Below are 26,230 nucleotides of genomic sequence, written 5' to 3'. Positions count from 1 at the left end.
CTAAGCAAATAGGTCACCGTAGAGAGGAAGGCAGGCGCTAATTTGATATTGAAAACATCAAACTTGAATCATTCTGCGCTATTTTAGTCGTAGCGGTTATATATCTGTGAGCAAGCGTAACCAGCCACGAAGAATGAGCGAGAGACAGAGAGCGAGAGAGCGAGAGGGAGAAGGGGAGACATAGAGAGAGAGGGGGATAGAGAGGGAGAGTGAGATAGAGAGAAGGGTGTTGATGACAGCAGGAGAGAGAGCAAGAGTGGAGAACGGAGATGCACACCAAGAAAACATATTACTTGCTTAGAACTGACAAAAACAAAAAATATGGTTTCCTTTATTCATGGAATGTGTGGCAGTGCTGGTCACAAAGGCAAAATTTGAACTTCTCCCTAACAAAATGCTGCAATTGTACAAACTGCAATTTTAACCATTACAAACATAAAAGAGGTGTGATTGTAAGGCAAGAATGTAAAATTATTTGTGGATGCAACAATATCACTTGCTTAGTATTGCTGCACAAAGTTGCAGAATTCTGTATTTACAACACACAAAATTTATTGACACAAATGTGTAAAAAAGAACTGTATAAATCTCATCTCATCTCATCTCATCTCAGTTCAGTTCAGTACAGTTCAATTTAGCTCAGTTCAGCTCATCTGAATTGAGCTCAGCCGTGTTGAGGGTCATTGGAGGATCAGGCTGAGCAGATAGGCCCAGACTTTCCTTTTTTCCAGCCTCCAGCGTCCAGCTCCTCTTGGAGACCCCCAGGTGTTCCCACACCAGTTGTGAGCCATAGCCCCTCCAGCCTGTCCTGGGTCTCCCTAAGCCTAACCCAGAGGAACGTGCCTAGAACAACTCCAGTCGCAGTCAACCAGGGACATACTTATACCATGCCCAAGCCAACACAACAGAGTCCTCTTGAGTGACTCCACACTCAGACTCTCCTGGGTGCTGAAAATTTCCGCGCTTTACCTTAATTTTCTTAGATAAATCTCAGAAACCAGTTTTTTTCTCAGAACACATGCGTGCTGAAACCAAAGGCTGCGCCATATGGAAGAACAAATGTTCACCTGTCCGGGTAGCTGTGTACTCTGCTATGACACCCGAGACAATCCGAGCAGTGAGATGCCAGCAGGTCCTTTCGCGACTCAGGCTCTCACCGTGGTACATCCTCAATAGCATCCCCTCGGAGCCGAGCCCAGAGCCACGCTGCGCTGGATTCAGAGTCCCTGCACTGAACAAAGTTTCATTCTTGGCGTGACTCTGGGAGCTCAGGTGAGCTGGGAGCCAAAGACAAGCGGAAAAGAAACATCTGCTCTGGAAAACAATCAGGAGCACATCAGTACAGCGGAAATATGAAGAAATATGAAGAAGACGTCAGTCTCAGCAAAGAGCCAAATCCTAGGGGTGCACAAAAGACGGAGGTGATGGGAAAACAGAGGCCTCAGGTCAACAGTAGAAAGAGAAGCGGTATCTCACACACACAGACACAGACACGCACACACAACGCACGCACGTCCACAAGCATCGGTTCGAACAGCTACCACACATTCAGGGCTCTCCTCAAATGGGAATGCCCTAATTTTTCCTGACAAAGGCTCTGGGAGGTGACAATTATTCAGCGCAGCAGAAACACACACGCACGCACGCACACGCATGGATGTGTATCAGGAGAGACAATGAGATGTTGACACGTACGTTTGGCTCTCCTGCCATCTGCCAGCAGGGATTTCCCCCCCTGCAGAGGCACGGCCCGTTATTGCCGCATCTCACAGCGACCCAGGACACGCTGAGGTTCTCACAATGGTCCTGCGTACCGACCTATGTGCCGCTTCATTAAAACAGTTTCCACTGGGAAGAAACAACTGTACAACTTGATCTGAAAATGCTGGTGCTGTGGATGCATGTCGAACAGAATCCAATCTCTACTTTAAGTATGTTCCAACTGCGTGCCGCTCCACATGCTGTTTACCACAGCGACCTGTTGAGCAAAGAGTTAAAGGCCGTTTTCCGGAGCAGGAATTTCCTCATAAGCAAGACAGCGTCCTGTTTGAGTATCAGAAGAAAGGGATGTTGGGTTACAGCGTAACAAATGCTTTTCGAAGGATGCGTTGGGCCATGAAACAGCGACACAGTTGCCGGGAACCACAGAGAGCGTCACCGAGACACAGGAGACAAGGAATTGTCCAAAAATTCAAAACTCTGGAACTCCGTAACGCTCTCAGCGTGCAGACGTAGAGAAGGAGTGTGAAAAGCTCCCGATAGGGCAAATTCTCATAATCAGTCTCAACAGTAAAAACAGCTGTGTGTTTGTGAAAGTCCAAACTGGTACTCATTTATAGCAAAATATCATCAAATCCCAATAAAAGGAACATGGTCACGACGGTAGTGAATATTAGTTATAACATAACAGTGCAGTTTTCCTTCATTAATTACTCATTATAATACTGCATGGCTATATTATTATTATTATTATTATTATTATTATTATTATTACTGTACGACTGAGGGGGTGCGGTGGTGCATTGACTTGGACCAGGTCCTGCTCTCCGGTGGATCTGGGGTTTGAGTCCCGCTTGGGGTGCCTTGTGACGACTGGTGTCCCATCCTGGGTGTGTCCCCTCCCCCTCCAGCCTTTTGCCCTGTGTTGCTGGGTTAGGCTCTGACTCCCCGGGACCCCGTATGGGACAAGCAGTTTCAGACGATGTGTGTTTGTGTGTGTACGACTGATACCTGCATTCAATCAGCTCTTCCATACCTATTACGTACACCCAAAAAGCAAAAACATACACACATTTGATACTCAGTGTTAATGTATTAATTTAACTTTTAACGCAAAGAACAGAGCAGTAAAGAAGAAATGAATGAAAATGCTATAAATGAAGTAACACTGAGTGGATAAGTGGACATGGTTTGGAAAGTCCAACCGGGGGACATGATCACAGAGATTATAACAGGTGAAAGTAGCAAACAAGGGCCGTTGGGGGATGAGAACTGAACGCAACATGACACAAAGTATCACTGAGAAGAGAAGCTCATGGTCGCTCTGGTTTCTGCTCAGCAGTCAAGAGGCACAAAATCCAAACTTGGATCTTGTAAAAGTGAAGAAATGTTTTCAAAGTGAAATAGGGTTATTTAATATCCCATTTCAGTTTAATTTAAGTCCGTGTAAAGAGGAACCCTAACCGTAACCCAAATGGGTGCATACTGGGGACGACTGTGTCTCGTCGTTTCTGCGCCTCATTGGATGAACCTCGAGAGAGACAGCTCTTGGTGCTCTGACCAGTACATTGAAGCCTTTGACACTAAATAAGTATTCAGGCTGTCAAGGAAACACCAAACTGCGAGAGCTGATAACTGAGGAATGTGCAGAATGTGGAGATCCTAATCAATGGCTCTGCAGTGTGGTCTTGAATCACTGCTACATCTTTTGAATTCCTGACAGGGACACAGAAAGGTGCTTCCATTTATAAAGTGGGAGGTTTCTCACCAGCTCCACACAGAGCTTCATGTTGAGAAAGACAGAACTCCCTGCCACGTACTTATAGCAAGCTGGCATGTCAAAGGTAGACAGGTGACCTGCTCACCTTTCGTGTGCCTCACACAGCAGGTGTACTTGCTGTGACATGTCGTCTGGAGCTTCTCTTTATGCTACTCTGATGTTCTTTGAATGACTTTCCATTGGATCACATGAACGTTGGCCCTGCCCCACATTCCTTTGTTGTTCCTTTCTGTTCCTTTCAGCAAGTACTTCCTTACTGTTGTCTGTCCTGTCTCAGTGAAGTAGAATGCGACAGGTGAGCACCTCTTCAATAGAAACCTGCACCCTTGTCATTCTCTCTGAAAAATAGCCCTTTCTGAGGCCTTCCTCCCCTTGAAGGTCAAATCTTGAAGGTAGAGGTGCCAACACCGTGCCAGTGGAGCATTTCCGGTCACTCCATGGTAAGCAACTCTTATAAGACTGGTAAATAAATGAGCTCCTCAATCCTGTGGTCTGAAGGAACGCAATACTGGCAGTTTGAAGAAGCCAGAGGAGGTTGAAGGGAACAGAAATACGGATGCCTTTCTCAACCAAAAGTCAGACTCATTTTGTTATGCGGTCCACTAGTGAAGGTGCAACATGTGGAGGTGTGATCTGCATGTCAGCGAGGAAATATCCACTATTCACTTCATTGTCTGTTAAGAAGAGGTATCACTCTTCAGATCTGCTTTGATTTCCTTGCAGAAACTTTTATCCAAAGCAGAATAAACTATCTGACCCATTTATACAGCAGGCTATTTTTACTGTAGCAACTCAGGGTAAGAACCCTCAGCAAAGGCACCACAGCAATAGCATGGAATGCAACTTGAACCCACAACCTTTAAGTTTCAACTCTGTGGCCTTATGCGCTTCACCTCTTGCCCCTACAGATGTGAGAACTTATTTTTATAAAACATCAAACACACTGAGAGCACCTGTCTGTCGGTCACCTACAAGCAAGCATGTTATCAAGAGACAAGCTGTGTGTGTGTGTGTGTGTGTGTGTGTGTGAGTGAGATTACTGCATCTCTCAGTGTATAACTGAAGCCCTGACATACCTATACACTCCTAAAGTAACCCTATGCCTTATTATACTGGGGTAAATGAGACTGGGAATGAAACACCAGAGTGCAGTGATCTGCTGAAAGGTCGTCATTTTTTATCTCCCATCTCAGGCCAATTTCCATGGACCCCAGTTAAGGCTACTGTCTCTCCTACAAATGGCCATTTTACACTTTATGCAGCATCTGACAGCAGGGCATTGGGCTGGCAACCTGCGTTCATTCTCCTCAATGAAGATGTTTACAAACACTTCTGCAACCTACAGTAATTCTGCAGATTGAACGCTCAGCCCTGACGGGTCAGATCCACTCTGGCCATTCCAAGTCAGTAGAGAAGTGGTGGCCCATTTGGATTGAGACCAGTCTTGAGCTCCCAAGGTCTCAGGAGAGCGAGAACAAGTCCATCTGCGGCTCAAATTCCAAACACAAACACAGTACAAACTGGGCCGAACCTGGGCGATCGCCTTGGGCCAGTGAAACATGGCAGCACCAAATGTTGCTACTAAAACCAAGAAATAAATGGCAATCTTGTAAAAAATAATAAATAGCCTTGCTTAATAATAAAGAAACCATTTTACTGGAAAACTGAAAGAGGACCAGCGCCTTCTATGCAGTATGACAACACTGTATAAGGCATCACAATTTACACAGTAAATACTCTCTGAAATAAACTAACCCCTAACCCTACTTCTAACCCTACCGCTAAACCTAAACCCTAACCCTAATCCCCTTACCCTAAATCTAAACCTAAACCCTAATCCTTTCCCTAATCCTACCTCTGAACCCTCACCGTAACCCCATGTGCAGAGGAACTGGGTGTTTCTGTGTATGAGGCTCTACAGAGCACTTTATGACAACACTATTGCTGTGAAATAGTCCAAAAATTAAGGGGGGCTGGTAATAGTAAACAACCCCTATGCGCACATACACACACACAGACACACACACACACACAGAGCCAACCCAGAATAGAAACGCATCAGTCCAAGTATCAGTTACACCAGCAGTGTCGAACCCTTTCATCCTTCCAATCTCAGCTACACATGTAAAGCGTTAAACCCCAGAATCCCAACTGGCTCGGTGTCAATTACATTACACTGCAGGGCTGTGTGTGTGTGTGTGTGTGTGTGTGTGTGTGTGTGGGAGAAAGAGAGAGTATGTTTGTGTCTGTCAAGGCTCTACAGAGCTAGTGTTCAATATCTGTCAGAGCTGCCTGCAGCCACCTGGTCCTGGTTAAACCAACATGGTACCAGAGCCACGGAGAGATGGAGCCCAGACGGAGCGCCAGCTTCCAGTGCTTTCCAGCTCAAGTGCAGGCAAAAGAAGGGCACGAGCAAACGCCTGGAATCGTAACAGACAGCACAGTTAGAGCGTGCGGGAGACGGGCTGCAGGGCTTCGGGTTGGATACTCCAACACAGAGTACTGGTTCGAACTGAGAGAACAGTGTGAGCACAAATGAAAGCAGCTCTTTGTTGCTTGTCCAACGCAAAAAATGGAAGTGACCTCACATGACCCTGCCTGTCCTTCCTCCACGGGCTCTGGGTCACTGGAGAAGGTACGACGACCCACCTGTGGTCTGCAGCATGAATTCCATGTTCAGATTACAACACGCGTTTTACTAAATGTATTTACAGTATGTGAACACCACCAATATTTCTACAAAAAAAATCCATATTTTGTTTACCGCAATGAAAGTAGTGACATTACGAGAACCAAACAGAGAAATGAAGAAAGTGCGGCGCCTCTGAAGGAGATCAAGTAGATGCTCCGATGACACAACGCTAACGCAGTGACCTGACTTGTTCAGCAAGGGTTCGATGTGAATGAACAGCAGGTGTGTTGAAATTTTTAAATCTCGGTAAGTCCATAATGGATTCAGGTATCTGAGTGATTTGAACTTTTCAGACTTCACTGCGCTCAGATGTGACGACTGTCAGCTTGCCAACCACTTGACCGCAATTGGAGAGCCACAGTGAACGCCCCATGCCGAAGGCTTCGGACCATTTGGGGCCCGTTACTGTGCCCCACCTCCGAGGCAGAGATGCTGCTGGAACCCCGTCTCTACAGGACAGACGAACGCCGAACCTCGAAACCCTGTCACAGTAAGATGGACCAAGAAGAGCTTCCTTTGACCAATACTCCTCGGTTCCTTTCCCGCAGCACCGAGACACAAACGCGTAGTTCGTTCCCCTTTCGGCTCAGCGGCGAACAATTAACATGAACCAATTAAAGCAGCTGAATGCACTGACTGGTGGCTTCGCGGGCAGAACCAGGTGCTGTAAAGGTCAGAGGTTAGCAGTGCCAGCAAGCCTGGAGAGTGGAACCGCTCGGCCTTGACCGCTCGGCAGGTTCTTGCACCAGCAAAATCAGTGACACAGGTGCTGTGTAACATGACAGGACATTCCAGCACCGTTATGTCTGGAGGCAGTGTCAAACACAAGTGTCAAGAGTGTGCTGAGACGCAACAGGGCCCTCGGTGGAATGGCCATAAGGACCGCATGTTGTCGGGGACAAGCGCCCCTCTGCCCCATTTTGCAGTCTACAGATGGGCACGATTCCAAACTGGTGAGCTCTCCGATCTCTACTGATGGACGCTCCCCGCAAGAAACCCTGGGAATTCGGGCATTTCCTGCCGGAAAGTGTGTTGACCACCCCACACTCGCTCTCTCTCTGCAAAGGCAGCTGGGTACTTCAGGCCTGAGGCCTGTATCTGAGAGCAGCAAAGTGAGAAGCAAACAAACAAATAAATCTTTAATGCTTTCCCCCCAATAGCGCTCTTAATTATTTATGACTGCACTGAAGACACAGTTCAGCCTTGTCAATGGACTTTAACTACAGACCACAGCAAGTGCACTAAATGAGCGGTTCAAAGGGGGCGCCGTGCCTGACAGCCAATGTTTCGGGAAAAGTCAAAACATGGCGTCTCATGGCTCATAGAGCAATTAGATCAAATCAGAATTATTTATTCACTTTAGTCCAAAGCAACTTACAGCGACTCACCCTTTTACACAGCTGGCTAATTTTTACTTCAAATATTCAGGGTACGTATCTTGATCGAGGGCACCGTGGCAGGAGCAGGACTCGAACCCAGGTCTCACGATTGTTACGCCACCCACTGTCAAGTCTTTGTACGTTCCATCCATGCAGAACTAAGAGTTTAAGAAAATATCGTCCCACATTATCGGCCATTGACCTGATTGCTGTGAGAACGAACCCCACCGAGCGCTGCTGCGTCCCTCTCTGGTCCCTATTGATTAAGGACAACGTGCTGATCTAACTAATCGATTAGGGATTGTGGTGCCAGCTTTACAAGTTAAGGTCAACCATTGTGAATGTTAGCTTTTCTCAGAAAAAAGCTGCAATTTTTTTTTTTTTTTTTTTTTTTTCTAGGGGGGCTGCTGTACCACTGCTGATGCCACGCCTGAAGTAGTACCACACTGCAGTCTGATGAGCCAGAAAGCATCTGATAAACGTGAGCTTTGGCAGCATCTGTTAGAGCTCTTCTCTCATATATACATCAAGGGACGTCAACAGCTGCAGCTCTGCAACACAAACGTCATGACGCTCACACTGCTTCCATAACTGATGTTTGTTTGAAATGCACCTCAGAATAATGGAGAAAATTTATTTTTGTTACAAGGAACAGGTGCAGCTTCACATTCACAATAGTCCAATGATGACCTTGTGTGTTCAATTTAAGTAGTCTGTATTATATGGAGGCAAAAATAAAAGTAACACTAACTCCCATCACTTTTAATCACTGGGACACAACCGTGGATACTTTAATTATACTAAAAGCAAATTTGGAACAAAATAACTGTTCAGAACAGCTAAGCTGTTAAAAAAAAAAAAAAAATTAGCATATTAGACCTCAGTATAAATGGACTGCAGCCAGTAAGTAATCAATTTCACTTACGAAGCTTAGATGATGTGTGCACAGATCTTCTGGATTTTGCCCTGTCATATAAGTTAATAAGTTAATAAGTTCTCAGCTGGACATCACTGTTAAACTGAGATCAGTTTAGGAAACACCACGGGAGCCTAGACCAATGTAATAGTAATATGAATAATAACAAGAAGATCACCAAGTTAAAATATTTATTCAAAGACCATTTCATGTGTTGCATGCCAGTATTTTGTTGGTACCACCAGAACGGCTTCATAAAGTAACTGATGCATGTGATTAATAGGAGAACTCCACCTGAACAATCTCTCCAGTGTTTGCAGTCAGTCTTCATGTCCACATCCCGCTGTGCCCTCTGGCAATTCTGCACGGTTCGATTCATGTCAGCAACCTTTGGCACGAAACACCACTGGAGTTTTTTTTTGATAGGGGAAAGCACCTCTTCAAATGAAACCAGCATTGCTTGAGGGCAGGCCTACGAATAGCATGCAGGACATCTTACTGGAACAGCAGAGTCCAAAACAAGAGTGTTGCTGTTCCCGCTCAGGAAATTCTGCACAGAACCAATACACCTACCGCTCATGGACTCGCAGCAGACGAAAGAATATTAACGGATATGTTTTATGTCGCTGTGTCTTTTGGAAACGTTTCAGACATTTCGGTCCTCGGCGCTCCTCACACCGGAAGTACGTCAGTACACCGCCGTGTCATGCACCCCACGTGTGCCCTTGGAGTCAGAACCCTTGTCAGTAACCACGACAACGGCTCGCCCCTTTCTCCCCATCGGACTCCTTGCAGTAACCACGGTGAGCCTTGTACACCTGTCTTGGGGACACAGCGAGGGTGTACCCCTCATGAGTTCAGCATCCCTCCTTCAGGTGGAGTGCTCCTGTGTATCCATGGTAACGAAGCTGCCACAGCGTGACTGAGCGCGTAGGCATTCCTTGTCTGACAGAGACCCCGCAGCATTACGTTCTTCATCTCCCCGCACATCTGGACTCTCACGCCACTCGCTAATTAATAGTGACTAAAGAAACTGCTGGCACGTGACCTGCGCACCAAGTAACACTCCTCCTGTCAGCTCATGGGACGCCGTGGAATAACAACGTGTCAAGTACTCTGCTGCGGGGACTAAAATCATTTCCAACGAACAGTAGTATTGCTGGGATTAAAATTATTCGCAGTCGGCAGTACAACAAGACGTAGTGCGGGGATTAAAATATTTCCAGTGAGAGTACAAGAAGTATTGCGGGCACTAATAATATTCGCAATCACCAGTTCTCAGTGGAGCTAGACATTTGTGTAAGAGACGCGTTGAGCGACTCTGGAAAAACCAATGTACAGTCTTTAGTCTATGAAACGCCCTTTACTCTGGAACCACTCGGAAGCCGCGCACCGTCCGAGCAAACAGCGGGTGAGTCGCCTCGCGCCTATCACGAGGAGCTCGGAGGGCAGCCTGGAGCCGGAGGGCAGCGCGCGGCCGTTACGCAACCCAGCGGGGGCGGGGGTGGGCTCGCGAGCCGCGTCCGAGCGGAAGACATGTCTCGAGGGAGACGGGGGCCGACTCGCTCGTGAATCATGCGAGCCACGGAGTTTCTCCCAGCGCGCAACTGTCACAACACATGAGCGCGCGGACGCGTGTGCGGGAACGCGGCTCCGACACGAGCGGGGGAATCCTTCCCCCTCACCCCCCAACACCAGACTGCAGATCACAAGACTTTATTTAAACGCCGCTTACACTGACATACTATAGCGGATACATTTTGATAATTAAACATAACAGCGAGACACCGACCTGTCACAAGAAACTTTTTTTTTATAAAAGTGTACGTACAGTATAATTACAGACAATCACATGGTGTGTCAAACAACACGTAAGGCGAACACATCATCATGGATTCACCCTGGAACTAACGAGTTTCTAGCATTTAACAGTAAAAATTTTAAATGGCTATGTAGTAAATTAGTGTTGTACCATACGTTTTTTGTCAAGATAAATTTGTTAAACGACGTACAATCACTGCCTTTCATTCAACGCATTTTGGCAAAAAGTTGAAGTTGAAAACGTCGCACTGCCAATCCGTTTCCAGTAATAAAAAAAAAAAAAAACACTCGGCAGTGACGGGGGGGAGGGGTCCGCGCGGACACAAAGTTTGAAAGTTTGGAATGCGCTTCTCACTTCTCACACCCGGGTCCCGCGGCTCCTATCCCAGCCGCCGTGTTCACTCTCTCGTCTCATGCCTGTTTTATTTATTACAGCCTTATTTCTCACGCGCTAAAGAGCCCGAGCGGAGCACTTTCCAATCCAAGTCCGAGCTGCTCGACGGCTGTAAACAAACACACCAACGTGTCCGACAGTCAGTGTGTGCACATGGTGGGTAGAGGAGGCTCAGGATACACAGATTCATAGGATCATCGCCATCATCGTCATCCCCATCGCCAGCTTACCTGCAGGACACGGTGATCTCCACTTTGGTGGCGGGGATACTAGTGCTCAAGAAGTCCCCGACGGACGCCATGTTCAGGAAGCTGCTATTCATGCTTCGAGGCTTTTGGTGCCGATCGGCCGCCTTCTCAGTTCCAGGAACTGGGTGTGATGGGAGCGCGCCGAGCTCGACAGGCGCCGTGTGCGAGCGCGGGAGGAGCGCGCCGCGGAGACGGGAGGTGACGGGTGATGTCACTCCATAAGTGGTAGAGCGTCAGGGGACAGAGCGACGCGGGAAAGGGCAGCACAGCGAAACCCTGGACACTGACTCGCACTAGCAGCAGCAGCAGCAATAGTAACATAATAATAATAATAATAATAGAGCGGGTCCCCGCTATGTCACAGAAAGGAAGGGACTCACAAAGTTCCTAAGGATGTAGTACAGTCGGAATTATTTTCCCCATTAGGAAATAACAGGAAACGTCATTTTTGTGGACCGATGCTAAATTAAACTGCATAAGGATATTGAAACCTATTAAACTTTACGCTTTTGTCAAAATGCCTTAGCTTGTGTGTGGTAAACTTTCAAAGATACTTATTATTACTTGCGTAAGAATAAAGAGTGAAATCTGAAAGTGGGGCTTTACTGCGTATAAATACACTGTGTGTGAAAACAGAAAATTTATCATTGCTATTTGATCACTTCAAAGTATTGTTCGCAGTTTTAGTATTGACTATCAAGCGACACTTATTAGTTCGGTATTTGTAGGCAGATTTACGCAGATTGTAATTGCGAGTTTTAAATGTCATTCCTATGGAAAAAAACACTGTAAAATAAATTACCCATTCTTCAAAACCACCTTATATAATTTTAAAAATAAAGATATAGCAATTGTTTAAAAATATACAAAAGGATACTGTGGGCCTGGCAAATATATGATCTGAGCAGTAAAGGTTTTGTCATAAATAAATCCTATGCACAGCTACTCTCATGTAATGAACTGTGGCGCGCAGCGCCGTGGGTTTGGATGGGGCGAAGAAGGACACAGAGGCAGATTTCATTTCGAACGTTTTATTCGAACACCGGCACACAGAAAAATAACGCTCTCAGTCCGAGGACCCCATTTCCTCCAGGACCTGCGCGCCAAGCCAGCCCTCCCACCCTGCTTAGCGCCCCTAGGCTCTCTTCTCTTTCTCCTCTGGCAGACGCAATCAACCCTTATATTCCCGATACGTCACCAAAAGTTAACCAATTACAATGAACACATTTCCCGCTCAAACACTGTAACGCGGTGGTTACATAGCCCCCAGTCAAAAGAATAGCAGCGTCCCCGCTGCTGCCTGCCCTACAAATGTCCCAGTGTCCAGCGTTGTCCCTCATGCGTCTCCCATCGGGAGTGCAGGTCACAGACGTTCAGCGCTGGTGGTTGAGGCGTGGACAATCGCAGTAGCCCGCCATGGCGGCGCACTCTGGGGTCGTGGCGGCCATCCTCGTCCCTTGTCCGCGTGGCCTTGGTCCCAGCACGACTCCCTCACTCGCGCATGGCACGTACCAGGCTTGGTGGCGCCCACGTGGCTTTTGCCAACCGCCTTGCGCTCCCTGCAGCTGACCTACTCTCGCAGGACAATCGGGTCCACTCTCCGCAGCCGCTCTGTGCTGCCGCAACGCTGTTGCTGCGGGCGAACACCCTTCTTGCGCTCCTGGCCGTCTCGCCGCATCTTTTGCTGCTCGGCCGTCTTTCGGCAGAGGACCCAGACAAGCCGCCCTGCTTGCCGCTCTCGCCTCTGCTGCCTCACCACACGCCAAGTCCGCTGCTACGCTTGTAAAACCGGCTGCTTGTTGCTGCGCAGCCCTCCTGCTTTTTCGGCATTTGGTCCACCATGCGGCTCTAACTTTAGCAAGCTCGTTGGGGCTCCAAGCAAGTTACGCGCTTGCTCCACAAAAGAGGCAAAGTGTTTATCTACGGGTGAATTCGCGTTGGCGGTTTCGTTCACCTCCCTACAGAGCCCTGCCTGACCACAGACGAGGCACGCTGCTCCGCGTCATCCACCACGTCGTCTGACATCCCTGGGAAAGCGGCACTCTCCGTGGGGCGACTTTCCTCTGCACCCGCCAGCAGTTTGCTGCCTCTTTCTGCCACACTTTTCCTGGGCGCTGGGAGACCCCACTCGACCTGCTCGCCCGTCTCCAGCGGCACCTTGCAGCCCTTCTCCGCCGTCTTCACCACAGCGTGCCCTTCCCCGGAGTCCCCCTGAACACCTCCACTCCGCAACAGTTCCTCCTTCCCAACCTCCACCGTTGCAAGCTTTTCTTCTGCCGGACGTCGTTCTTGCATCCCATTGGTTTTCGTTCTCACGCCAATTTCCCCTTCCTCATCTTCAGTGTTCAGTTGCTCCTGAATCTAGCCTCTCATCGTCCTGCCCCATCCCACCTCTGACACCAATGTGGCACGCAGCGCCGTGGGTTTGGATGGGGCGAAGAGGGACGCAAAGGCAGCGTTCGTTTCAAACATTTTATTCGAACACCGGCACAAAGGGAAATAATGCTCTCAGTCCGAGGACCCCGTTTCCTCCAGGACCTGTGCGTCAAGCCAGCACCCCCAGGCTCTCTTCTCTTTCTCCTCTGGCAGATGTAATCACCCTCTTATATTCCCCGTATGTCACCAAAAGTTAACCAATTACAATAAACACATTTCCCTCTCAAACACTGTAACACGGATTGTTTTAGTACGTTGCTTTATACCACGGTACGTGACAAATGCACTTTACTCAAGAATAATGCGTCTGGGGTCACTCACTCATACATCAGTGGAACACACTCTCTCTGTTCATACGAACAGTAAGACACATTGTCACAAATAAGGAGCAACGCATCTGAGGCACAACCTGCCATATACTGGGGGGACCCCGCCATTTGACATTTACAGTATTCCGCTATTTGAAACAAAACGTTTACTTTTACCATTTACATTATTATTTTAACAATCAGAATGGTTCACCACAAAGCCATGCCAGTGAGTAGCTTTAACACCTTGCTTTTTTTACTTTAGTGTTTACAAGGATGCAGGCCATTAATGGCATTATTATGCCTGCAAGTTATTTGAAACAGCACTCCAATAAGTAGGTCCATGCTATTTTACTGACTGATGTACATGAATGTATAAATTGTTACAATGTACTGGGTGAATTATTTAGATGCGTTCCAGCTAACCTGTGGACGGAACATTCCCAATGAAGACAGTTGAGGAGTTGCGCTCGGACAAGATATTTCCCTGCACAGGTGTGTCCCGGGTTACAATCGAGCCACAAGGCTTCTTGGGTTGTTGCCTTACACTGTCTGGGTTGCACAACTACTGCATACAATCATTTACACAGTAAAATATTCTTACCTTATCAATTCAGGGTAAGTAAATAAGTATCGCCCTCAATGGTACAACAGCAGGAGAGGGATTCATACCTGTCTCCTTTCCTTTACACGGCAACACTTCCAGTCACTACACCACCTGCTGCCTTCCCTGCCACACACACACAGTCTGAAACCACCTCTCCTCAGCAGGGTTGTGGTGAACCAGAGGCTAACCTGGCAATTTAGGGCATAAGGCTGAAGGAGGAGGGGGACACCGCCAGGACAGGACACCAGTCTGTCACAAGGCACCCCAAGCGGGCCTCAAACCCAAGGCCAAGCCTGTACACCACTGCACTACCACACCCCCATTGCTACAGCACTACTACTGCTAATGCAAGAGGCAGTGTGCGCCCCGCTTATAGATGTACCCGTAGGTTCACCTGCACACGCCGCCCGTCGTTCCAGAACACGGAGTAAGAGCGGACGCGCACACACGCCGTTAATCAAGGAGACTGCGGTTTAACCGTCAATGTAGCCATTACTTAGCGTGGAGCTCAGCTCTTCATCCGCCAGAGATCAGCTGTTCATCCATCCACTAGCCTCATTCATTCACAGAACAGCTCACACACTGTATATTGATATGGCTGTGATTAGAGCACCATGGGACCAGAGTGCAGAGTCAAGTGATGATTTCTCACCCGAGACACTCACTTCTCATTTATGGGCCGCTTTGTTTTGTGTATAAATGCAATGGTTTAACACGCAAAATCCCCATCACGTTATATTAGTGTCGCGCAAGAAAAAACAAGAATTCAGCGCTCAAGACATCAAAGTTCATATATGGCGCCCCCTGTTGGTGAAGAAAAACAAATACTCCACTAAGCGCAATTCCCCCACGCAGCACTTTCCAACCATAAGAACATTCCTTGCCTTACACAATATTAGGTATACTGTGAATTACTAGTACTAAACTAGCAACTTTGACCCTCTACTACCCAAATGAAATAGAAGTATTGTCATTTAATAGGTCGTCGTCGTCATCTGAACCGCTCGTCCCATACGGGGTCACGGGGAACCGGAGCCTACCCGGCAACACAGGGCGTAAGGCCGGAGGGGGAGAGGACACACCCAGGACGGGACGCCAGTCCGTCGCAAGGCACCCCAAGCGGGACTCGAACCCCAGACCCACCAGAGAGCAGGACCCGGTCCAACCCACTGCGCTACCGCACTCCCCGTCATTTAATAGGTTTAAGAGGTATTTTAATTTAATGGTCAAAACAGCTCAGGCTCAGGAAATCATTGGCACACAGGTACCAGCAGTACAGGACACCTACGCTACACGCTACCTCAGAAAGATGATGCGCATTATGAAAGATCATAATCACCCCACACGGGCACATTTTTTTTCCTCTGCTGTCTATAAAGTGTGGGGGCGTGGTGGTGCAGTGGGTTGGACCAGGTCCTCCTCTCCGGTAGGTCTGGGGTTCGAGTCCTGCTTGGGGTGCCTTGCGACGGACTGGCGTCCCGTCCTGGGTGTGTCCCCTCCCCCTCCGGCCTTATGCCCTGTGTTGCCAGGTAGGCTCTGGTTCCCTGCAACCCTGTATGGGACAAGCAGTTCTGAAAATGTGTGTGTGTGATATTCAATGTTAAAAAACTATAGAACAAAAGGGGACAAACATCTTTCAAAACAATGTGATGCTGTTGTGTGTGTGTGTGTGTGTGTGTGTGTGTGTGTGTGTGTGTGTGTGTGTGTGTGTGTGTGTGTGTGTGTGTGTGTGTGTGTGTGATGCTGTTATGATTCCAACCAGGAAGTGAGATGTCAGACCCAAGTTCAGAGCCAAGGCATCCTTAATCAGGGATAATCCAAAAGTCGTGGTCAGGAATAGAGGCGTAGGTTACCGAAGAGTGATTGTCATTAACAGGAGAATCCAAAAACCGTAAGTTAAAACACGAGCCGAAAGGTCAGGGACACGAGGAGGTAACAAGGGTTCAGGAGAAAGGGTGAGGAGCAGAAACAAGGATGGGGAGATCAGGAAAAGAACGCAATCAAAGAGAGGCACAAGCGAGTAGTAAGGCTGAATGAGGTTCCGCGTCTGTCTTCGCTCAGGCCTTCCTATTATGCTCTGGTCCCCTGATCCGCGGCAGGTGCTCCTTGTTGCTGCGAGGTTGAGAACAAGACAGTACCCCCCCCTCTATGAGTGGCCCTCGCCACTCCGCGACGACCCGACAGATGCCTTCAGGGCCAAGGAGCGGGACGATCCCTGTGGAAAGCCGTTATTAGGTCAGGGTCTAGAATGTCACATGCTGCCACCGAACATTGTTCTTCTGGGCCGTAACCCTCCCAGTCCACCAGGTACTGTAGGATGCCACCACTCCAACGGGAGTCTAGGAGCACCCACACCGCGTAGGCGGGGTGCCTCCATCCTGCAATGGAAGCAGAGGCGGTGAGTCCAGCGGTGGTTGGTGCAGTGACGTGGCGCAGGGTTTGAGGAGTGACACGTGGAAGGTCAGGTGGATCTTCAGGTGCAGAGGCAGCTGGAGGCGGTAGGAGACCAGGGTGATGCGGCAGAGGACCTTGAATGACCCGAGGTACCGGGAGCTGAGTTTTTTGGTGAAGTAAGCCCCCCGGAGTCTCCTGGTGGACAGCCAGACTTTCTGCCCGGGCAAGAACACGAGCTGACACTTAGCTTCTGCCAGAACGCTTTCCATAGGCAGGAGGTGAACTGTGGCCCCTGGTCAGACACTATATCTTCAGGTAACCCAAAGAGGCGAAGCACATGGAGGAATAAGAGTTCCGCTGTTTCTAGGGCTGTCGGGAGCTTGGGGAGGGGTACCAGACAGCAAGCCTTGAAAAACCTATCCACCACGGTCATTACAGTGGTCTTACTGTCCGAGGTGGTGAGGTCCACTAGGAAGTCCAAAGAGATGTGGGACCAGGGACGATTGGGCACCGGCAGGGGTTCCAGGAGCCCGGCCGGCTTCTGAGTCGACGGCTTAGCCTGGGCGCATACCCAGCATGCCCGTACATAGTCCTGGGTGTCTTCGGGGAGGGATGGCCACCAGAAGTGCTTCTGGAGGAGGGCTTGGGTCTTGCTATACCCAGGGTGTCCCGCTGCGGGATGGTCGCTCGCATACTAGGGGGTACATACTGTTTCCCTGTGGGTTTACCTGGGGGTTCTGGTGCTGTAGCTTGGGCCTAAGCGAGCTCTCGACTGAACTCCCACTGTACCGGCGTCACGAAGCAGGTCCAAGGAAGGATGAAGTCCAGGTCCTGTTCAATTGGCTCCCATTCGTGCATGCGCGAGAGGGCGTCGGCCTTGGTATTTTTACTACCGGGCCAATACGTGATGGTGAAATTGAAACATGTAAAAAAAGAGTGCCCACCTGGCTTCTCGAGGGTTGAGGCATCTCACCGTCTGTAGGTATTCAAGGTTCTTGTGGTCGGTGAGAACCACAAAGGGATGCCGCGCGCCCTCGAGCCAGTGCCGCCACTCCTCGAGGGCCAGTTTTACGGCTAGGAGTTCTCTATTCTGATGGGGTGCGGTGGCGCAGTGGGTTGGACCGCAGTCCTGCTGTCCGGTGGGTCTGGGGTTCGAGTCCCGCTTGGGGTACCTTGCGACGGACTGGTGTCCCGTCCTGGGTGTGTCCCCTTCCCCCTCAGGCCTTACGCCCTGTGTTGCCGGGTAGGCTCCGGTTCCCCGTGACCCCGTATGGGACGAGCGGTTCTGAAAATGTGTGTGTGTGAGTTCTCTATTCCCAATGTCATAATTTCTCTCGGCCTGGGACATCTTCTTCAAGAAGAAGGCGCAAGGGTGCAACTTAGGTGGATCCCCCTGGCGTTGAGACAGTACGGCCCCGACTCTTGTTTCCGAGACATCTACCTCCACCACGAACGGCGCTTCTGGATCTGGATGGCGCAGGATTGGAGCCGTAGTGAACCGGGTCTTGAGGGCCTCGAAGGCGCGCTGCGCATCCTCTGTCCAGGGGAGCCTGGTTTTCTTGGTAGAGGTCAGCGCAGTCAACGGGGCAGCCAGAGTAGTAAAGTCGCGAATCAACCGGCGGTAAAAATTGGTAAACCCAAGGAAGCACTGTAGGGCCTTTACGGTGGTTGGCTGTGGCCATTGGAAAACAGCCCTTACCTTCTCCAGGTCCATGGCTACTTCCTCTTTGCTGAGGATGAATCCCAGGAAGGACACCTACGCCTGGTGGAACTGGCACTTCTCCCCCTTGACGAAGAGACGATGTTGCAACAGTGGTTGTAGAACCTGTCGGGCCAGGGCTACATGCTGTTCTCGAGATGGGGAATAGATAAGAATGTTGTCAAGATACACCAACACCCCGTGGTTGACAAGGTCCCCAAGGACATGGTTGACAAATGCCTGGAAGGCACTGGGAGCATTTGCAAGACCAAAAGGCATGACTAGGTATTCGTAGTGTCCCAGGGTGGTGTTAAAAGCTGTCTTCCACTCATCCCCCTCATGGATTCTTACCAGGCACTGCGGAGGTCCAACCTGGTGAACCACTGTGCTCGGTGGACATGTTCCAGGGCAGCTGTGATGAGGGGCATGGGATGAGAGTATTTTACAGTGATGCGGTTCAAACCTCAGTAATCTATACAGGGGCAGAGACCCTCGTCTTTCTTCTCCACAAAAGAAAAACCCAGCGGCTGCGGGTGAGGTGGACGGGCGAATGATCCCAGCTGCAAGGGCTTCCGAGATGTACTGTTGCATGGTCTGTTGTTCGGGTATGGAAAGGGGTATACCTGCCCCGGGGAGGTATTGTTCCTGGGAGAAGGTCTATGGCACAATCCCAGGGGCAATGTGGAGGGAGCACCGCAGCCTGCTCCTTACTGAAAACCTCAGCCAGGTCTTGATATTCGGGGAGTATGGGTAACTGAGAGGGAGAGCCGGAAGACTCGACCAAAAACTGTTTACCCCTTTGCAAGTAAAAATGAAGGACTGATCAGAAAAAGCCACGCTTGGTAAGCTTGTTAGATAGCCTGGTTATTGTGATATATTCAGTTAGAATATGTAAAATACATAAGTGACATGATTACGAAGTAGGAAGTATTGATTGTGTGCTCATTTTTTTTAATAAAACTTTCTTTAATAAAGTTAATATAATACACAGTTGAAAACAATTGCCAACAAATTTACAACCAAACAAATTAAAAACAGCTACATTTCCTACGGTTGGTCAACAAAGCTTACTAAGAAATCTATACATGAAATACATTGTCACAATACAGTAACAAAGTCTCTTTCCAATAACATATTCAAAACCCATGAAAAGAAAGACAATCCCCCTTTCTGGCTTCAAAATATATGACTGGTCTATGTCTTCCCCACACCAACATACCCATGAAAGGACTGTCCCCAATAGCAGCCAAACCTAAATCATCATATCACATACATGCATCTTCCACACACACACACACACACATACATTTTCAGAACCGCTTGTCCCATACGGGGTCACGGGGAACCGGAGCCTACCCGGCAACACAGGGCGTAAGGCCGGAGGGGGAGGGGACACACCCAGGACGGGACGCCAGTCCGTCGCAAAGCACCCCAAGCGGGACTCAAACCCCAGACCCACCGGAAAGCAGGACTGCGGTCCAACCCACTGCGCCACCGCACCCCCTGTATACCAAAACATATAAAATACCTCTGAATTACAATATAAAACATTACCATACCCCCTAAAACCTAAAATCAAACGAATAAATAGAAAACACATACACATATAATAAGTTAGTCATCAATAACAAAATCAGTTAAAAGTCCACAAGGTAACCAGATAAAACAAGGCCACTAAAATCAGTGAACAAAATACTATACAGATAAAATCCGCATGTGTTAAAAGAATAAATATAAAAAGGAAATATAAATATACAAGGGGTAAGATACAAGAAAGCACAATATATTTTGAAAAGATGCAATTCCACAAAGCAGATGTGTAGCATCCGGATGGCAGTCCGACACAGACACGCGTTGCTATTACGTCCGAACATGGACGAAATGTAGAATGACTCCACGTGCAGCGATGTTAAAAGTGCACCATGCAGATTGTAAGACACTCGGTGGAAGTGAAACAGGAAACGCGAGACCAGGAAATACACATGGTGTTTGAACTAAGGTGAACAGTGAAATGTCACTCTGTGAGTATGACTGGAACCCTGAGATGTGACGAAATACCGGACTGGAACACTGGACAAGGACTGGAGAACAAGAGGCAGGAACTGACAGGACAGGCATTCGGGACTGGAACATGAACACCTAGGAAACAGACTGAGGGAACAAGAGACTACTAATCACCAAGAGAACACAGTGGAACCACTGATTAAGAATCCACAATCGGTTCTGCTCCGCTTGCTCCTTTTATACCCCCGTGTCCTATGAGAGTGTGAGCTGATACGTGGGTATTCTCTAGGGGCACTGAGTGGTGCCGCCTCTGACCAGGAGGGGCAGTAACCCCGTGGGACGTGACAAGATGTCCATCTTCAGAGCTTCAAGAACATTCTTCCACGAGGCCTTTCCATCTGTCCTTTGCCTCGTGGTAGCCCCATCACATCCCACTTTATCCTGAACTTCAGTTCAGCTCGAATTTTCAAAAAAAACACCATAGGCTCCCATTTTCAACCCCTTTCGGACAAGGTTAATACGTGCATTCCACAATTCTTTCTTTGTTAAACTTACAATCAACCATATCCTACCAGAGGTTGCTTTGTTTTTCTTAGAGGATAGTCCCTTCATAATATCATCAAAAGTCAACACCATCTCGCCATCTAACTCCCCGCATAAGGGCTCGACCAGTGACCAGACTGTCCTGGCATAACCGCAATCCTGAAAAACGTGTTTAATCGTCTCCGCACCTGAACACTGGGGTCGCGGGAAGTCGGGACATCCGGTCAACCCGTACCTATAAAGTTTCTCCATTACGGGTAATCTTTTGTGAAGGCACTGCCAGTTTAAATCCTGTAGCCTATTGCCGAGCCTCTTTGGCTGAATTCGGGCCCAAATGTCTTCCCCAAGGCCCAACATCACTCGCGTTCCCCTCCTCTCCAACAAAGCATTATATAACACTTTACGCTAGAGGAGGGTGCTTGCGTCAGTGTCTGCCGGAATGATCGTACTCCATTTCACCATCTGCTTGCAGTGGTCTGGCAGAGACTTGGCCTTTGGTCCAACATTGGACCACGAATCCACCAAATTCCGCAAAGGGAAAGACAGCCAGAGGCGAACGAAATGCTGGTGTGGGTGTTCCAGGGGAGCTGCGCAAAAAAAAGGCAATCAAATTTTAAGGGAAAGTCAGGGACCCCCCTTCCGCCCCTACCCTTCCCTAGGTACATCACCTCCCTCCTCACAAACTCATGTTTCCCACCCCATACCAACCCAAACACGTCTTTGACAAACCCTTCCTGTAAATTGCGAGGCATGGGGTAGACATGGGCTAAATAAAGTAAGGTTGGGAGGACATCGACTTTCAAAATCAACACCTTACCCAGGAAGGACAGGGACCTCGCCTTCCACAGCCCATCTTCCGCCTAGCTATCACAAGACACTCCTCGCAGTTGACCCAGGCCACTCCTCCTGAGAGAAAACTCACACCCAGCACTCTGAGGGGACCTCTACAAAGCGAGAGACCACCAAAGGTGTCTCTTCTCGCTCCCCAGAATCCAAAGTACTTTACCTCTGTCTTCCTGAGGTTGAGTGCCGAACCCGAGGGCCTCCCGAATGTCTGAGTCAGGTGCAGCACTTGGGCGAGTGAGCAGTCAGTACACACGAACAAGACTATATCATCTGTGTACTGAGCCAACTTAACAGTCTTACCGCCACCTCCCAGGATGAGCACCCCATCTATTCCCGGGTGGGCCCAAATTGCTACCGCCAGTGGCTCCACATACAAAACGTAGAGAAGGGGAGACAGCGGACACCCTTATCTTACCCCACTCAGCTGGGACACCCACTCCCTGAGAGAGCCGTTGATAGAAACTCGGCTGCCAACCCCGTTATAGAATGTTGAAATCCACCCTAGAAAAATGGGGCCCAATCCCAATCTGCCCAAAACACACACACACACACACACACATTTTCAGAACCGCTTGTCCCATACAGGGTCACGGGGAACCGGAGCCTACCCGGCAACACAGGGCATAAGGCCGGAGGGGGAAGGGGACACACCCAGGACGGGACGCCAGTCCGCCGCAAGGCACCCCACACGGGACTTGAACCCCAGACCCACTGGAGAGCAGGACTGCGGTCCAACCCACCGCGCCCCTCTCCTCTCTACCCAAAACATTAAACATAAAGTTGTGGTCCACCCGATCGAACGCCTTCTCCTGGTCCAGGCTGACCAGCGCTAGGGGGAACCCTTCAGTCCGCCGCTTAGGCAATCACGTCCCTGATAAAATGTAAGTTCCAAACTGCCGAACGCCTGGGAACCTCGCACATCTGGTCTTCGTGGTTCAAGAGGGACATAACCCTCCTCAGATGCTCGGTAAGGATTTTAGGCATTAACTTTGCGTCAACACAAAGCATGGTCAGGGGCCTCCAGTTGCCCAGATCAGCTTTATCACCTTTCTTACGCAACAAGGACAAAACCCCCAACCTCACGCTCTCAGTTAGCTTACCTCGGGTCAGCACTTCTTCCACAACCTCAAGGAAGACAGGGCCCAGGACATCCCAGAATGTGGAATAAAATTCCACCAGCAGTCTGTCCAAACCTGGGACTTTACTCTGGTTCATTCTGGAGAGCACCTCAGAGTGATGGGTGCCTCTAAGCGAGCCCGGGAATCAGCGAGGAGGGTTGCCTGCAAATGTTGTAAAAAAAAGGTCCCTTGTGACGAGGTCAGTTTCCCGTACCTTAAAAAGACTTTATAAAACTCTGTAACTGTAGCTACCTCAAGCATCCGGGCCGTATCCTTGACCAGCTCCCCTTGCCTAGTTTGCAAGGAAGTAAAACCCATGTCATGACAAGATTCCCTCACTTTATTAAAGAAGAAGGAGGAACATTTTTTTATCTTCCTCCAATTCCCTTATTCGGGCTCCTGCAAGGAGAGCACTAGCTTGCTCATTGTGATTGTGTGCTCATGCAAGTTGACAGAATAAAAAAGCCACGTTATCTCAGCCACATGTCAAATGGCTCATTAATCCACAAATAAAACAACAAACATTTCATGGTGTCAGAAATTGTAATTAAATCGACTAAATGATCTCACAGTTACAACCACCATCAAGCTTGTATCTCCAAAGGAATCTCGCAGAAAACTTGGAGAAAGTGCAATGTGCCACATTTCTGCATGTTGCAGGTGAGGAGGCTATAAAAGTTTGCAATACTTTTGAATTTCAAGATGATGAAATAGGTAAACTTGCTGTGCTGAAGCAAAAGTTTAAAGAATACTGCAAATTAAGAAAGAACCTACCTTACATTCGTCACGTTTTTCACAAGAGCTCAAGGAATGTCAGAGAATATAGATAACTATGTTACGGACCTGAAGAATAAGGCAAAAGACTGCGAGTTCGGAGAGTGGCATGACTCTTTAGTTTGAGACAGAATTGTTTGTAGAATACGAGATGACCAAGTAAGAGCCAGACTACTCAGAGATGCAGACTTCACATTAGCAAAAGCTGTTGATATTTGTCGTGCCAGTGAAATCACATCTAGCCAAATAAAAACACTCAATGAAGTAGACTTGCACAAAATTAAAACTGTCAAAAACAAACGAAGAACAAGTAAGAACGAGCTGAAAGGAATGCAGAACAATTCAAAAGAACACATAAAATGTAGTAGACTAGATGTGGTTAGAAACATGAACAGAGAAAATGCCCTGCCTACGGACAAACGGGTAAATCATGCAATAAAAAGAACCATTTTGCCAAAATGTGCAGAAATGAACGGAAACAACCAAGAAAAAAGCATGCACTTGAACAAAATGACGGAACTGACACTAGAATGCTCCTAGGCACAGTCGAAGTTCAGACGATTAAAGAAGAAAAAAATGTAAAAGCCACCATAACAGAAATGCAAAAAGATTAGGAGAAGTGGACAGAGAAACTCAAGATAAATAAAGTAGTTACATTGAAACTAAACACGGGTGCAGACTGCAATGTTCTGTCCTTAAAAACTTTTAAATCACTTGCCACAAAGGAGAAACTGAATGAATCCACATGCAAATTGATAAGCTACTCTGAACACCAGATGTCGCCATTGGGACAGAAAACAAACACTGAAACCTCGAGTCTAAAACCAACTGAAGCAAAGGGTCTCCATGAAAAATGTCTCTCCATGTCTGTTTGTAACGTAACCCTAACCCATTCGAAACCTCAGATGTGGAAATCAATAAGCAGAATCTATGTGATGTGGATCATTGAGTGGTCAAGCTAAGCACATACTGAATATACCCATAACCCAAAAAGAGAGCAAACAACGGTACCAGTAGTGGTGCCAGTAGCACTTTTTGTGACAAAATGATTTGCTGCGCAATAAAGCAAGTGAGAGGGGGTGCGGTGGTGCAGTGGGTTGGGCCGCAGTCCTGCTGTCCGGTGGGTCTGGGGTTCGAGTCCCGCTTGGGGTGCCTTGCGACGGACTGGCGTCCCGTCCTGGGTGTGTCCCCTCCCCCTCCGGCCTTACGCCCTGTGTTGCCGGGTTGGGCTCCGTGACCCCGTATGGGACGAGCGGTTCTGAAAATGTGTGTGTGTGTGTAAAGCAAGTGAAGTAAGTAAAAGCCAGCTTGGTGTTCACATGCTCTTCCTGCAAAGATTTTAAATACCGGAAATGATGAATGGAGAAATTTATTCCTGTCGAGTTGGACAGTGTGTGGAACCAGACACCCTTGGTGGGCTGGTGATCCATTCTGATCCGTAAGAAAAAAGTAAAAGTCAGCTTGGTGTTCATATGCTCTTCCTGCAACTCGGTCACTCTCTGTTGAGTTTTCATGAGCTCTCAGATGCCCTTTTACAGTCCACTGTTATACTGACCTTTTACTAATGCCTGCAATTTACACCTTTCCCTTACGACTTTTACTTAACGCTTTTTACTTACACCTTTCACTTACGCCTGTTATTCACGCCTTTTATTCAGGCCTGTAATTGACAACTTTTACTTACACCTTTCACTTCCGCGTTTCATTTATGATTCAGTTTTTTAAAATCTTTTTTATGATTACATTAAACACTTAAAACAGAGAGGCGGAGCACTTAACACCACATTATATGAATCGATAATCAAAATAGTAAACAAAAAAACATTAATACACTGAGATTTACATTTTCCCCGACATGTTTTCTGTTCTTTGGTTTAATAAATCACTTTGTGCTGCCGACAGACTTATTTTCTTGATCTTGCAATGTCATGAGTCCATCTAGCCTGCATGTTTTCTTTTTTATTTAAGGAGGAACATCTCATTCAAAAACAATAAATGTTACACCTGTTATTTCCATCTTTCACGTACATCTTTTCCTTACACCTGTAATTTACACAATTTACCTTTTTCTTACGCCCTTTTCTTGCGCCTGTACTTCACACGTTTCACTTTTGCCTTTCACTTATGCCTTTTACTTATGCCTGTTATTTACAATTTTTACGTACGCCTGTTCTTTACACCTTTTACTTACGTCTTTTATTCACACCTTTTACTTAACACCTGTTATTTACACCTTCTACGTACACCTTTTACTAACGCCTTTTATTTACCCCTTTTACTTACATACTATATTCTAACTGCTACACATTAGCTTTGCATTCATGGCTCTTGGGAAACTTGGACAGACTGGTGTGAGTTCATTGTTTTTTTTCTCTCTCCAGGATACTATCGTATGTTCAGAATTAGTCACTTTCAAGCCTATCTGTAACAAAACTCCATTTAAAAGTGCCATGCCCACACCTTCGAGCCGACACGGAACACCTGGGACGCAGCGCATACTGGGGCATAAAAGGCTGCGTCAGACCAGGCGCTGATGCGGAACCTTGTTCAGC

At 48.0% G+C, this 26,230-nt stretch overlaps 1 protein-coding gene across 2 annotated transcripts in view; it reads right to left on the bottom strand.

The window, feature by feature from the left end:
• The window catches only part of LOC108940076 (copine-8-like), a 66,575-nt gene extending 55,345 nt beyond the window's left edge, over nucleotides 1–11,230 (bottom strand). The window contains exon 1 of one of the 2 annotated variants that reach the window (XM_018761932.1): nucleotides 10,932–11,230. In XM_018761932.1, coding sequence (XP_018617448.1) covers nucleotides 10,932–11,023 — 92 coding nt within the window. In that variant the 5' untranslated portion in view covers nucleotides 11,024–11,230. The remainder of the gene's footprint in view (nucleotides 1–10,931) is intronic. The other variant, XM_018761923.2, reaches the window with a different exon arrangement.
• Nucleotides 11,231–26,230: the final 15,000 nt, after the last annotated feature.

This window comes from Scleropages formosus, chromosome 2, assembly GCF_900964775.1.
Source record: "Scleropages formosus chromosome 2, fSclFor1.1, whole genome shotgun sequence".
Lineage (NCBI taxonomy): Eukaryota > Metazoa > Chordata > Actinopteri > Osteoglossiformes > Osteoglossidae > Scleropages > Scleropages formosus.
The sequence above is the reverse complement of the archived record's forward strand: the minus strand, read 5'-3'. Positions and strand labels throughout refer to the sequence as shown.